General features: G+C 40.7%; 1 protein-coding gene across 22 annotated transcripts in view; it reads left to right on the top strand.

Moving 5' to 3' along the window:
• FIP1L1 (factor interacting with PAPOLA and CPSF1) overlaps window positions 1-12,813 on the top strand; it is a 74,865-nt gene extending 62,052 nt beyond the window's left edge. For all 22 annotated transcript variants that reach the window (XM_043513814.1, XM_043513813.1, XM_038398621.2 and 19 more), the window contains 2 exons: window positions 11,753-11,890; window positions 12,490-12,813. In XM_043513814.1, coding sequence (XP_043369749.1) covers window positions 11,753-11,890; window positions 12,490-12,637 — 286 coding nt within the window. In that variant the 3' untranslated portion in view covers window positions 12,638-12,813. The remainder of the gene's footprint in view (window positions 1-11,752; window positions 11,891-12,489) is intronic.
• Window positions 12,814-13,079: the final 266 nt, after the last annotated feature.

Genomic DNA, 13,079 nt, shown 5'->3' with positions numbered 1-13,079 from the left:
ATAAACGTATTTTGCTTAGGCAGTTTATTTCATTCTTTTCTAGTGGTTGCAAAATATTTTAGGATTAGTTGTTGCTGAACCTGAGCAAAACACCAGGAATTAGTATTACCTTAGTTAAGAGAAATGGGGTTTTTTTAATCATCTTTATCAGTCATTACAGGCATAAGAGAATTGTTAAAGATCTAAATTAGGTGTAAGAAAACTTAGTTCTTATTTTGTGCAAACATTGACATTGTGATGTTGTGGTCCTGTAGTGTGTCTGTGTTACAAATTACAGGGTCAGTGTTTAAGAACTTAAATCCAATTTAAACATCTGTTTCTCAGGCAGCTTGATTGAAGGCCAGAAAGAAGGCTGGTCATTTAAGGGTGCTTGAAATGAACCTTAATGACTTCCAGGCCCAGAGAAGTCTCTGTGTTGCTGCCAGAGATATCAGTAAAGGAGGGAGAAGAGGAGGCCTCAACTTTTTTTTTTTTTTTTTTTTAAATGTGACTAAATTATCCACCATCTGCAGCAAAGCTGCTGCCACATTGCTATGTAAGGAACCAAGAGGCCCTTAACTAGTAAAAAGTAGATTTGGGAGTAACAGAGAAGGTGGGAGAAGATTTAAAAGGACAGATAATTCACATACCGTAATGTTGTTTTTTAAGCTTATTTACAGTTTCATTCACTTTTCAAAAATAAAAACACCTGTGAGGAGGAAGAAGGGAACGAGAACTTCACACATCGCAAAGATGCATTAAATTTCAGGGAAGGAATACTTACCATTGGTGTCTTTTTTTTCCTCTCGGTTTAAAACTACCAGAAACAATACTCTCACGAGTAGGCATCATGTTTTGTGCCGGGAAAACTAAAATGAGGCTATATGCACTTCCTTATTTGGCCCTGCAAATGAAAAATCTGTGTTCTATTGTATTTCTTACCAGTGTAAGATAACCCGAGTGCATGTTACTGGAAATGTGCAAGTTAATATGGTTTTAAAATGATCCCACAACCATCTTGCCACCTTCTTCCCATACTACCCCCCTCTGTATATGAAAATTGTGCATATTTTGCTTACATCCCGCTCCCTACCGTTCAAAATGGTGCCTTCTTTCTTGGATTGTAATCTCTTCAGGGCAATCTCTTCCTTTGTGCCGAGTTACAATTTTAAAGTTGGTTATCACTAACAATGTAAAGTGCAAATACTTGATTGACTTCCTCTCTGTATTGGAACTCATTCTTAGCAGGGTATCTTATAAAGAATGAATTCTACTGTTTAAATCAGTTTTAAGGGTTTTAGCAAAATATATGATAAAACTTTCAAATGTGGATGCCTTAAGTTAGGTACCTAAATAGAAGTGGGATTTTCAGGTATGCTGAGCATCCTCAACTGTCATTGAAGTGAACAGCAGTTGTAGGTTCTGAGAACCTCTAAAATTATACCCATTTCTGATTTGATGCCTAAATATGGATTCAGATGTTGACCTTTAGGCACCCATGTTTGAAAATTGTGGGCATAAAATGCGTGTGGGTGTATGTGGGGCAGGGTGTACTAACGCTTATTGTGTATGTATGTTCAAATATTGTGTGCGCGCACATGCAACGGTATCAACTATGTGATAAAATAGTGGAGTCATGATAATTTTTTATTACAAAGTTCTGTGTTTTGTCATACACCTTTGATTGTCCTCTATACACTAATCCATCTCTCATTGGGAATATTTCTGACATTCAGAATGTGAGCAGCTTCAAATACCCATAGTTTATTACTTTAAGCTACCTGCTAGGCAGAGAAATGTTGGTTCCTTCTGTCCAAAGTCATGGAATCTCTGCTCCTGCTCTGAAGACCCACTGATCCATTGCCCAAGGTTGGCTGTATTTGTTCAGTGCTGCACCAGTGACTTGTTTTAAGGTCCAATATTACACAACTCTGCAGGGCAAAAAAAATCAGCTTCAAATTATTGAAAAGGGGTGTTAGAGTAGCAGCCGTGTTAGTCTGTATTCGCAAAAAGAAAAGGAGTACTTGTGGCACCTTAGAGACTAACAAATTTATTAGAGCATAAGCTTTCGTGAGCTACAGCTCACTTCATCGGATGCATTTGATTGAATGCATCCGATGAAGTGAGCTGTAGCTCACGAAAGCTTATGCTCTAATAAATTTGTTAGTCTCTAAGGTGCCACAAGTACTCCTTTTCTTTTTTTGAAAAGGGGTGTGTGACACATGTTTACCTGTCAGTTGTTCATTTTTGAGATACAGCAGAATAAAGATACAAGGGAGTAATAAGGAATAAGCCCTGTCTCTCTAAAAGTGCACAGTGAGCTAGATTCAGTTTGACCTGTATAGCCAGAGAAAATTGTTATACATACCAGGATCCAGTCACCTTTATACTTCAGGGTGACTAAGGTGCAAGCAAGATAAAAAGGCATTTACAATTTTAGGTTGTGAGAGAAAATTGAATAACTCCAGAGATGGACAGGAATGATGATAGTAGGCAGATATAGGTAACAATAGTTATTGTACAGAGAATAAACTATTCCACTTCTCCTCATCTCTCCCCTTCCAGTGGCATACCTAATCAACCATTTCATTGTTGAATTGCTGATGTATTCCAGTGCTGTGTGCCTGATGGGATGATGGATTGTCATAGTTTTCATGACAAAAAGGGTAACCATTACAAAAAACTTGGATCTTGGGGAGAAGGGAAGGTGATACATACCTGGTTGGTTGAGTCTCAGACTTGTGGCCTGCTTAGAGGGCTAGAAAGAAACTGGTACAAAGAGGAGTCCGTTCTAGAAATCTAGGATATTGCTTTTTTTTTCACTTTGACAACATGGATTGTATTTATCTGGAATTAGCTTTTGCGGAGTTTGACCTAATATGCTAGGCATACAGTTTCTTTTAATCTCATTTTATTGCTTTCTCTTAATTTTTTGTTTTTTTACCTATAGTCAAGGTGACTTTAGACTGAGAATGTCATGCAGACCATCCTGAATAATTTCAACCTCCTAAGAAGAGGTAGCGAAAGGAAGCTTATCTGGACCCTATTGCACGTGGATTTCTCTCTCAAAAAGGGCACTGATTAAATATTAGATTCTTCGTTGAATGATGTCTCTAGGGTGCTTCACTTTGTGCGTGCTGGTGTACGTGTGCCTGGGAGTGGAGGTCTTCAGTAGCAGTGCCTCTTGGGCTCATCCCCATCACTGACTGTAAGGGCGACTGTATACCACTGTGTGACCCAGCATCCGTCAGTTCCTTCTCAACCGACCTTGGTCTGGGACAGAGCCTCTATCAGAGCCCTTCATCGCTCGTTGTAGTGCCTTTAGATGTTTTAGGTTTCCGTTTTAGATAGTTGTTAGCAGTTTTTTCCTCTTTTATTCTCCCTGGGAAAAAAAATTTCTTTCCTCCCTGTTATTTCTTAGTATAGATTCCAGAGACCTTCCCAATCGGAAGTTCTCCCCTCACAGAACTATGCCCAGATCCCCTGATTTTAAGAGGTGCCTCTCTTACCGTGAGGCCATTCCCATGAGTGATGGGCATTCCCGCTGCATTTTGTGCCTGGAAGAGGGGCACATATATCAGCAGTTGCTACCGCTGCCTTAACTTAAAGGCACAGGCCAGAAAAGACTGTGACCTCAAACTCAAGTTTAATTATGATGGAGAACACCTTACGGTCCGCCTGAGATCCTTGTCCTGGGATCTCTTTTCTGCAGCACTGATTCCCCTTGCCACCGTCAACTGCCGACCCTGACTTCTCACGCGCTGTGAAGAGAGTCTGCTCTCTCCTGCCCAGAAGACAAAAAATGCGTCCTGGGTTCACACTCCAAGGAGCCACCCCATCTCCCAGTGAGATCTGTGGCTGCCATATCTTCTTCACTGAGATGTAGCTGTTCTGTCACATGAGTACCTCTGGTACTGGCGCTATTGGCAGGCCCAAAGACCCTAAGAGGGCAGGACCACATGAAAGGATTACACCATGTGAGACTGACAAGGGTAATGTGAAAACCTCCAAGTTGGCTCCGCCATCCATACTGAAACATATGGCTCTGAGTGATGAAACCACCGGCCCCTAACGATACTACAGCACACAACGTAGACATCAGAGACCCCCTCCTAAACATAAACAGGGCTCAGCTCAGTCAACTGCTCCTCATCCTTCCACCTCCAAGCAGCAGTTTTGAAAGTTACGTCGAGACCCTGAGAGCTCTCCCCCTGAGTCAAATACAGCAACCATTCACATTATCTCACCAGTTTGGCAGCCATTTGACCCATTCTACCCAACATGGCAGACAATCACCTCCAACAAGTGGGGTTGGAAATTATAGACAAGGGATAGTCCATTCCATCCCTCTTCAGGGACCTTTCTTACAACCATCTCTTATGGGAGGAATTAAGCCATCTTCTGCAACTGGGAGCCATAGAACCAGTCCCATTCAATCACAGAGGGAAAGGCTTTTATTCCAACTACTTCATAATAAAAAAGAAAAACAGCAGATGGAGACCTATCCTCGACTTGAAGTATCTCAACAAGTTAACAAACTCCAGTGCTTCAAGATAGTCACATTAGTAATTGATAATCCCAGCTTTGCAACATGGGGACTGGCTCTCAACCCTCGATCTCCAAGATGCATATTTCTACATCTCTATACACCCTTTAGACCAGCGGTTTCTCAGATTTGCCCTACAGTTGGACCATTATCAATACAAGGTCTATCCTTTGGCCTCTCTACAGCTCCCAGAATTTTTTCCAAGGTTTTAGCAGCTGTGGGAATACACTTCTGCAAACAACAACGAGTCATGATATTTCCTTATCTCAACAACTGCCTAATAAAGGCCCCCTTTCAACATGATGCACTCCAGGCCATAGGAGAGACAATGAACCTCTGGTCTAGGCCTCAAAACAAACACGCAAAAATCAGTACTGACACTAGTACAACTGGAATTTATCAGAGCACAGTTGGACACAAAGCCTTCCTTCCAACTCACAGATTCAACTCAATTGTCAGTCTAATTTCCAAGTTGCAAACCAGTACACAGATCTCTGCCAGAACTTGCAGGCAGTTACTCGGTAATATGGCAGCAATTACATTCATTGTCAAACACTCCAGATTGCCTATGCACTGCCTCCAGAACTGGCTTTGAACGGTCTACTTACCACACAGACACAACCTGAACAAATCGCTCTCGGTGCCACTCAAGATCAAACTTTAATTAGAAGAATGGTGGACAAAGCACCAGAACATCTGCAGGGGGGAGTCCCCTTTTTCCAACCTCCTCTGTCATTGCTCCTGACGACAACTCCCTCCTTGGTTGGGGTGCACATTTACAGAACCACACAATACAGGGTGAATGGTCCCTTCAGAATCTATGCCCCACATCAATCTTCTAGATCTATGTACAGTCTGCACTGCATGCAGTGCATGCCTCCACTTTCTTCCATTAATCAAAAACACATGTATCAGAGTATTGATGGACAAATGTCTCTTGCATGTTTTACATCAATAGGTTAAGGGGGATCCAGGTCTTAGTCCCTGTGCACTGAAGCCATAAGGTTGGGGAACAGGTGTATCTGACACAGTATCCATATCTTTGCCATGTACATATTTGGCCACCAGAACACCACAGCAGACTCCCCAAGCGAGAAGTCCTCACAAGATCACAAGTGGGAGATACACCTGCCAACTCTACAGCCGATTTTCAATCAGTGGGGGTTTTCGAGAATAGACCTGTTTGCCACACCCGACAATGCCAGATGCTCACATTTTGTCACGAGGGCGGGCCTTGGCCATCAGTCCCTCGAAGGCACCTGCTTTATTGCATGGAACGCATCTCTTCTCTATGCCTTTCCACCCTTTCCCCTTCTTTTCAGGGTACTGCACAAAATACAAGTAGAACAGGGCAGAGTCATTCTGATAGCTCCGAACTGGCCCTGACTGATATGGTACCCTTATCTCCTGTGCATGGCAGTCTGTCCTCCTATAACCCTTCACCCGGAGCCACACCTCTCTCAGCATGCAGGCACAATTCTCCACCCCAACCTGGAAATTCTTCATCGGAAGGCCTGACTCCTTCCTGGTTTCAGCTCCTGAAATGACCTGCTTTATGGACGTACAAGAAATCCTTTAAAATAGATGTGCAACCACTCGCCAGGCTTACCTACACAAATTCTCAAACTCAAGAAGTCCAGACTCTCTTTTTGAGCTCTATTTGCATACACCTGGCTGCCATCACCACCTTCCACTTCCAATGGTCAAAAGACAATTCTGATTTTACCCATCCCATGCCAAAACGATTTCTAAGGCCCTCCAAAATATTCTGAGGTTTGAGTTCCAACCCCGTTTTGGGATCTTAGCTTAGTCCTACACTGCTTCACCAACTCCCCATTTGAACTCATGGCCTCCTGGTCCGATATCCACCTGTCCATGCAAATGCCTTTCTCATAGCAATCACATCTGCTCAATGAGTAGGTGAGATAGGTGCCCTCATGGCGCACCTCCCATATGCAGTCTTCTACAAGGATACGGTCACATTACAACCCAACCTGAAATTCTTACCCAAAGTCTTATCGTTCTTTCACTTGAACCAACCGCTCCACCTTTCATCATTCTTCCCCACGCTATATGAAAACAAACATGAGGCAATGCTACACACTCTGGAAGTAAGAAGAGCCTTAGCCTTCTATCTCAAATGACCTAAATCATTCAGACAATCACTGTGCTTATTCCTTTCTACAACTGAAAGGTCAAAAGGATCTGCCATGTCAAAGCAAAGATTTTCAAAATGGATGTTTTGGTGCATTCACCTTTGCTATCGACAACATAATCTACAGACCTCAGCAGGAACTCAAACATATTCTACCTGATTGCTGTCTACCTCAATAGCCTTCCTGAATAACGGACATTTGTGAGGCTGTCACTTGGGCTTCCTCAGACATATTCATACAACATTATGTGATCACCCATGACTAACCATCCAATACATTACAAGGACACACTGTCCTATCCTCACTCTTCAATACTGCTCCAAAGCCTCAACCTTCCAACACTGCTAAAGTAAAGCACCTATAGGGACACCACTCGAAGAAGAAGAGAGGGTTACTCACCTTGTGCAGTAACTGAGTTTCTTCGAGATGTTTGTCCCTGTAAGTGCTCCACTATCTGCCCTCCTCTGCTCTGCTTTGAAGTTCAAACATGGACTCGGCAGTGGCGAAGAAACAGGGTGGTTAGGTTGCACCATGCTATATAGATGCTGTTCATGGCGTGTGACAGGAGCGCATATGCGGACCAAGGGACGCTGCTACCAAAGATATGCAATCCCAGGCACAGGGGTGCAGGGGATGCCAGCACATCTAAAGTGGAGCACCCAAAGGGTGACACATCTCGAAAAACCTCAGTTACTGCACAGAGTAGCTAACTCTCTCATCCTCTATCTCAGGGATGTGGTCCTACAAGCAAGTAGGAAGTGCCTAATGACTACAGATGGAAACCAGGTGTAAAGTGACGGTAATTCCTAGCTTGCCAGTGGGGGGGCACAGGATTTATTCATAGCCTGGAAGGTCCCAACATATTGGACCATTCAAATTGTGATTTTTGTTTTGCATGTAGAAAAGCTGGTTTGGGTCATGTTTAGAATTTTTCATACATCTCTATCCCGATATAATGCGACCCAATACAACACACATTTGGATATAACGCGTTAAAGCAGCGCTCGGGGGGGGGCTGCGCGCTCTGGCGGATCAGCATGTCTGGCTCCGACACACTGCTCTGAGCGGCATGTTAAGGGTGCCAGGCCTGGCCAAGGGGTTGGATAGGGGGCGGTCAGGGAGCAGGGGGGGTTGGATGGTTCGGAGGTTCTGGTGGCGGGTCGATCAGGGGATGGGGAACCGGGGCGTTGGATAGGGCGTGGGATTCCCGGGGGGCCTGTCGGGGGGCAGGGGTGTGGATAGGTGTTGGGGCAGTCGTGACGGGGGGGGGTTGAATGGGATGGGAGTTCTGAGGGGTTAGTTAGGGGGCCAGAAGTGACTATTAATAGCAGAAATGCTCGAGGCCAAAGCAAGTTTGATATAATACAGTTTTACCTATAACACGGTAAGATTTTTTGGGTCCTGAGGACCACGCTATATCTGGGTAGAGGTGTAGTTCCCACTGAATCTTTTGTCATCTGCGTTTGGTAGTAAGATCTCAAACTGTCAAATAAGAGGGATAAAAAAAATAGTGTCAACTTTGAAACCTCTGGAATATTTTTAAAATAATTTTCTATAGCTCTTTGTGTCAAAAACTGAATATCAGAAAGGTGTGATGAAAAAGGTTTTGGCCTTCATCTTTTAAACTTGAAAGCATAGCAGGCATTTCACTTCTTACGTTAAACTCATCAGAGGTAACATTCCATATTCCAAAGTTAACTCTTTACATTAGACTTTAATCAGCAATTTTTAATCCACTAAATTATATTTTATTTCTCTCTGGCTTTGTTTGTTTTTTGCTACAAATTAACCCCTTTGAACTGTGCTGAACATCTCTATTTCAAGGATGTCTTCAGTGAGGGAATTGTTATGCACTCATTTCAAATTTGGTACTCAATTTCTCTCTCTTCAGACTTGGCTTACCCATTTTAATGCCAGTATGACATTTTTGTGATTTTAGACATGGGGTGAAATTTCAGTGTATAATTTATAATATTTGAAGCACATAGAAGTATAACTTATATTCAAGAAGTATATTCATAATCTCAACCTACAATGTTATCAATTTCAACATTTTTTTATGATAAGACATTTAAAATATTTTACTCTTTTTAATAGAAGGGATATATACTTTAAAATAGATGATCATTTAAGTGAAGGACTGAAGCAGTATCTAGAGCTAGATAGATGTTATGTAAGCTTTCCATAAGATCTATAATTGTTTCTCAATTCTAAGCTGAAACAACCCTTTTATTCCAGAGCTGAGCCTCTCATAACTAGACTGACTAGTCATGTTTAGTTTTTGAGACATGGGCTAAATTTATTCAGGATTAGGACACGCTTCCACTTTAGGCCAAATCAGGATTGAAATCCTGAACTGGAAAAGTAATGTGAACTATCCATCAGGTCTTAATTCTTAAGAAATAATTGCTAATTAATTAATAATAAATAATTAGCGTTTCTAATGCTGTATACATGCACAGGTTGGGAAATGTGTGAAGTGCTGTACCACACTGATGTTTGCCCCACTGCAGCTCCACTCCACAAGGGCCTAATGTCCTCTTTGAGTTTATTCAGCCCTATCTCCTGTATAGTGTTGTTAACCTATGCCCTCTCTCAGTATGACATGTTTTGGAAACTGTGGGTTGATATTTGCAGAATTTTCTGCTTAAATTCATGTGACGTTTGATGTGGGAGAGTTTGATTGGTCAACTTTTTTTCCCCTCAGCGGAATGGCTGTGATGTGAGGAAATACGTAGTGGAATGGAAGTTTGGTTATGGAAATTTTCCCTTCACAGCATCTCACAGTAGAGTGGAAATTGAGGGATAAACTCATTAATTTCAAATGTGTTATACTCTCTCTGCAATTGGGATTCAGCTAAATTTCTTTTTCTAGCAAAACTACTTCACCTTATTCTGGTGTTGGGCACCTAAGAGAAATGAGAGTGTGTTGTGGATTCAACACAATAAGTACCTTGTGTGTTTCATGTAGCTTATTAAGCACTATCCCTTACTCCTCAAACTGGTCATGGAACAGTCTGATTTAAGCCTTAATCAATTCCTTATCTATCATTTTTTGTTTAGGTATGTTGTAATTGTAGGTTTTATTTTGAGCCATAGTGTGAATGTGCATATACTTTTGAATAAACGTATTTTTAGATTTAAAATAGTGTCTCCCACAACATAAGACCATGCTTTATATCAATTTGTATACTCCCTCATCTTTGGTTGTAACTACAGTTACGTTTTCATAATGCAAAATATATAGAGGAACATTGTTATTCAACCCAATTGTATTACTTAGCAATGAATCATTACTGTGAGTTAACCAATGGTATTTATTGTTGTCCTATATTTTGACAGAGGAAATATTTTAACATTGTGGAGAAACAGATGACATTCCTTGGCTTCCTTTATCATTTCTCCATTTGTTAAAGTGCTGTGTCATATTTTGGGAATTAGTATTCTGTAACTTCCAAGGAAATACTTCAGATTTTACCCAAGATTTAACTGCCAATAACAGTCCTAATTTTACTGCTCCACAGCGGTAAAATCATGTAAAGCAATATATAGAGACCCGTAGTGAGACTTGGCAGTACTTGTTCCGGTGTTGATTTCCTCCCCCCCAACACACACACATACACACAAGTCCATGCTCAGGCCTGGAGTAGTCAGAGATGCAGTGGTCCTATTAAAGAAATGGCTACTGGACACACATTGTGGCAAATCAGTCTTTTCTCATCCAAATTCTCACTTCACTGAGATGTGGGGAATCTGTGGAGCTGGGTTCTAATGCATGTAGAAGGCACATTCCCTGCACAGCCTCCCCAAATCCTTCCTCATTAGTGGAGCCACATGGATTCTTCTGTACACAAGGTCCTCTGACCACGAAGGAAAAGTCGGCAATATTTTGCTTGTAAATGTTGGCATAGACTGAAAATGTGGACCTTTAGTTTTTGCTTTAACTTAATGGCTTCTAAGTTCTAATTCCTTTTAGCTAGTTACTGACTCAAAAAGTTGGGTCACATCAGTCTGTAGTTTTCTTTCAGGATCTTAATTTGTAAAGATTGCCCCTTTATTTTCGGAGTTATGGAAACTAAGAATTCATATGACATGTTGCTATTCAATCAATTTATCTTCTTTGAACAGCATAGGTGTCAAATTGCAACTATGACACTGCATCTGTTTTTTAACCAAGTAATAAATAATACCCAGCTCTTACATAGAGCTTTTTCATAAGCAGATCTCAAAGCAAGGAGAAAGTAGATTGGATACATATTATTGGCAGTGGGTGCATAAGAAGATAATGTTAAAATCTATTGTGTTTTCTGTTGGACTAAACTCAAATAGGTATTACTATCAACTTCTTATTTCATGGAACACTTCATTGACTTTGTGTGTGTTTTTAGTAGGACAGGAACATGTTACGGTACACGTTTAAACTAAGATGTTACGAAGCCTTACCAAAGTTAAATATTTTACAGGATCTTGTATATTTTATAGTATCTTTTACACTGATGCCTCCTATATACTTAGTTTCTTCCTTCATGGCTGTTACTGCATGTCATCACGAAGACTTACAGAAGATTTCACTGAACATGCTCAAATGCTTTTTAACACATCAGAGGTGCTGATAAGAAATAGCTAGTATATTCTTTCAAAAACTTCATTTATAACGTGTGAGCTCAAAACTGTACAACTATAATATACCATCCAGATGAGGATTAAGTATAATAAATTTTCACTACTTATGATTTTCATACAAAGTTTGTTACTGCATAATAAACTGTGCATATATTTAATAAGATGCTGCTAACTTCTCCTTTTTCCCAGCCCAATACACCCTTATGTCAAAATATCAAAGACTTGAGATCTAAAATTACAACAATCCTTATATTCTACCCCTTAGGTTAAGCAACTTTAAAACATACGTTGTAGATGGTATTAATGAATTCTGACAAATACGTTAAGTTTGATTTGCCATTTGTTGTGTAAATGTTAGAATGTGTGGTTCCTTCCTTCCCCCCTCCCCCCCCCCGGCTGCTTTAACATTTCACTGGCATGTGAAAGATTTTTCTTTTCTTCTCATCAGTGATGAAGAACGATATAGGTACAGAGAATATGCTGAAAGAGGCTATGAGCGTCACAGAACAAGCAGAGAGAAAGAGGAACGACACAGAGAAAGGAGACATAGAGAAAAAGAAGAGACTAGACACAAATCATCTCGAAGGTTTGATCTTTAATAGTGTAGAAAAATGACAGTTAGAGTATCCTGAAAAGGTTGCAAAGATCCTGATTTGCTGTCTGCAGCAAATCTGCCATGTAAAAGATGTGTAGCTGACAAGAGAGGTTGGTCCAGGGTTACTGTGTAACATCTCTACCAGCTTCAGCTGGGGCAGTGTGTAAAATCCTTTGTCTTGACCTTACTGGTATACTTTGTATAAGGAGCATAAGTGAGGGGGAGTAACAAAAACATTAAAAGAATTACAGTAGGGATTTTCTTAAGCTGTAAGAATAAAGCCTTGTAGTTAGAATATGCAAAGGGGAGAGGATTTATCATTCCTAGTTTATAAAAAAAAAAAAAAAAAGTGTGGATGCATATAAACCATTTATTAAAAATGAAGCTTGATTGATGCACATTTATGTTCTGATGATCACTTCCTAGTCTTATTTGTCCACATTTTCAAGTACTGCACATGACATTAAAACTGCAGGTGTCAGTTCTCTTGTATGAGAAATCTGCCTCTTGCTTCTTTGCATTATGTTTGAGGGCCTGTTTGATAGTGGAGTATGCATCTGTCTGAGCATTTTCCTCTCTTTTTGTCTTAGTAACAGCAGGCGTCGTCATGACAGTGAAGAAGGGGACAGCCACAGGAGGCACAAACACAAAAAATCCAAAAGAAGCAAAGAAGGAAAAGAAGCTAGTGGTGAACCTGCCCCTGAACAGGAAACCACTGAAGCTGCTCCAGTGGAATAGGCATGTGTGATATTTGCCTACTTGCATATATTAGTGCCAGAAATAGATTACTATAAATCTTGTTATTTTTCTGGGTATTAAAGAAATTTTGCTCTTAATCTTGTTCTGTTAGTACAAAATATAAGGTTAATTTGTTTTTTTGAAAATAAAAGAGTGAATTTTTCATGTTAAGTTAAGATTCATGGATTGACTTTGTCTTATTTTTAAGATACTATAAGACAAAGTGCAGCTGTGGCTTCTGAGGTCTAGAGGGTGGTACTGTTGCAGTACTGTACAGGAAACCTACACCCAAAATACTGGACTCGGTCTCTTGTTGCCTAAGCCAGTAGGAACCGTGGAAGTTTATTCTTCTCCTGGGTTGAGGTTGGTTTGCGTTCACGTTACTGCATACCAATACATCCGTAACAGTGCTAATGGATCTCTGAAGTTTATATAATGAACT

Source organism: Dermochelys coriacea, chromosome 4 (genome assembly GCF_009764565.3).
Source record: "Dermochelys coriacea isolate rDerCor1 chromosome 4, rDerCor1.pri.v4, whole genome shotgun sequence".
NCBI classification, from domain to species: domain Eukaryota; kingdom Metazoa; phylum Chordata; order Testudines; family Dermochelyidae; genus Dermochelys; species Dermochelys coriacea.
The sequence above is the reverse complement of the archived record's forward strand: the minus strand, read 5'-3'. Positions and strand labels throughout refer to the sequence as shown.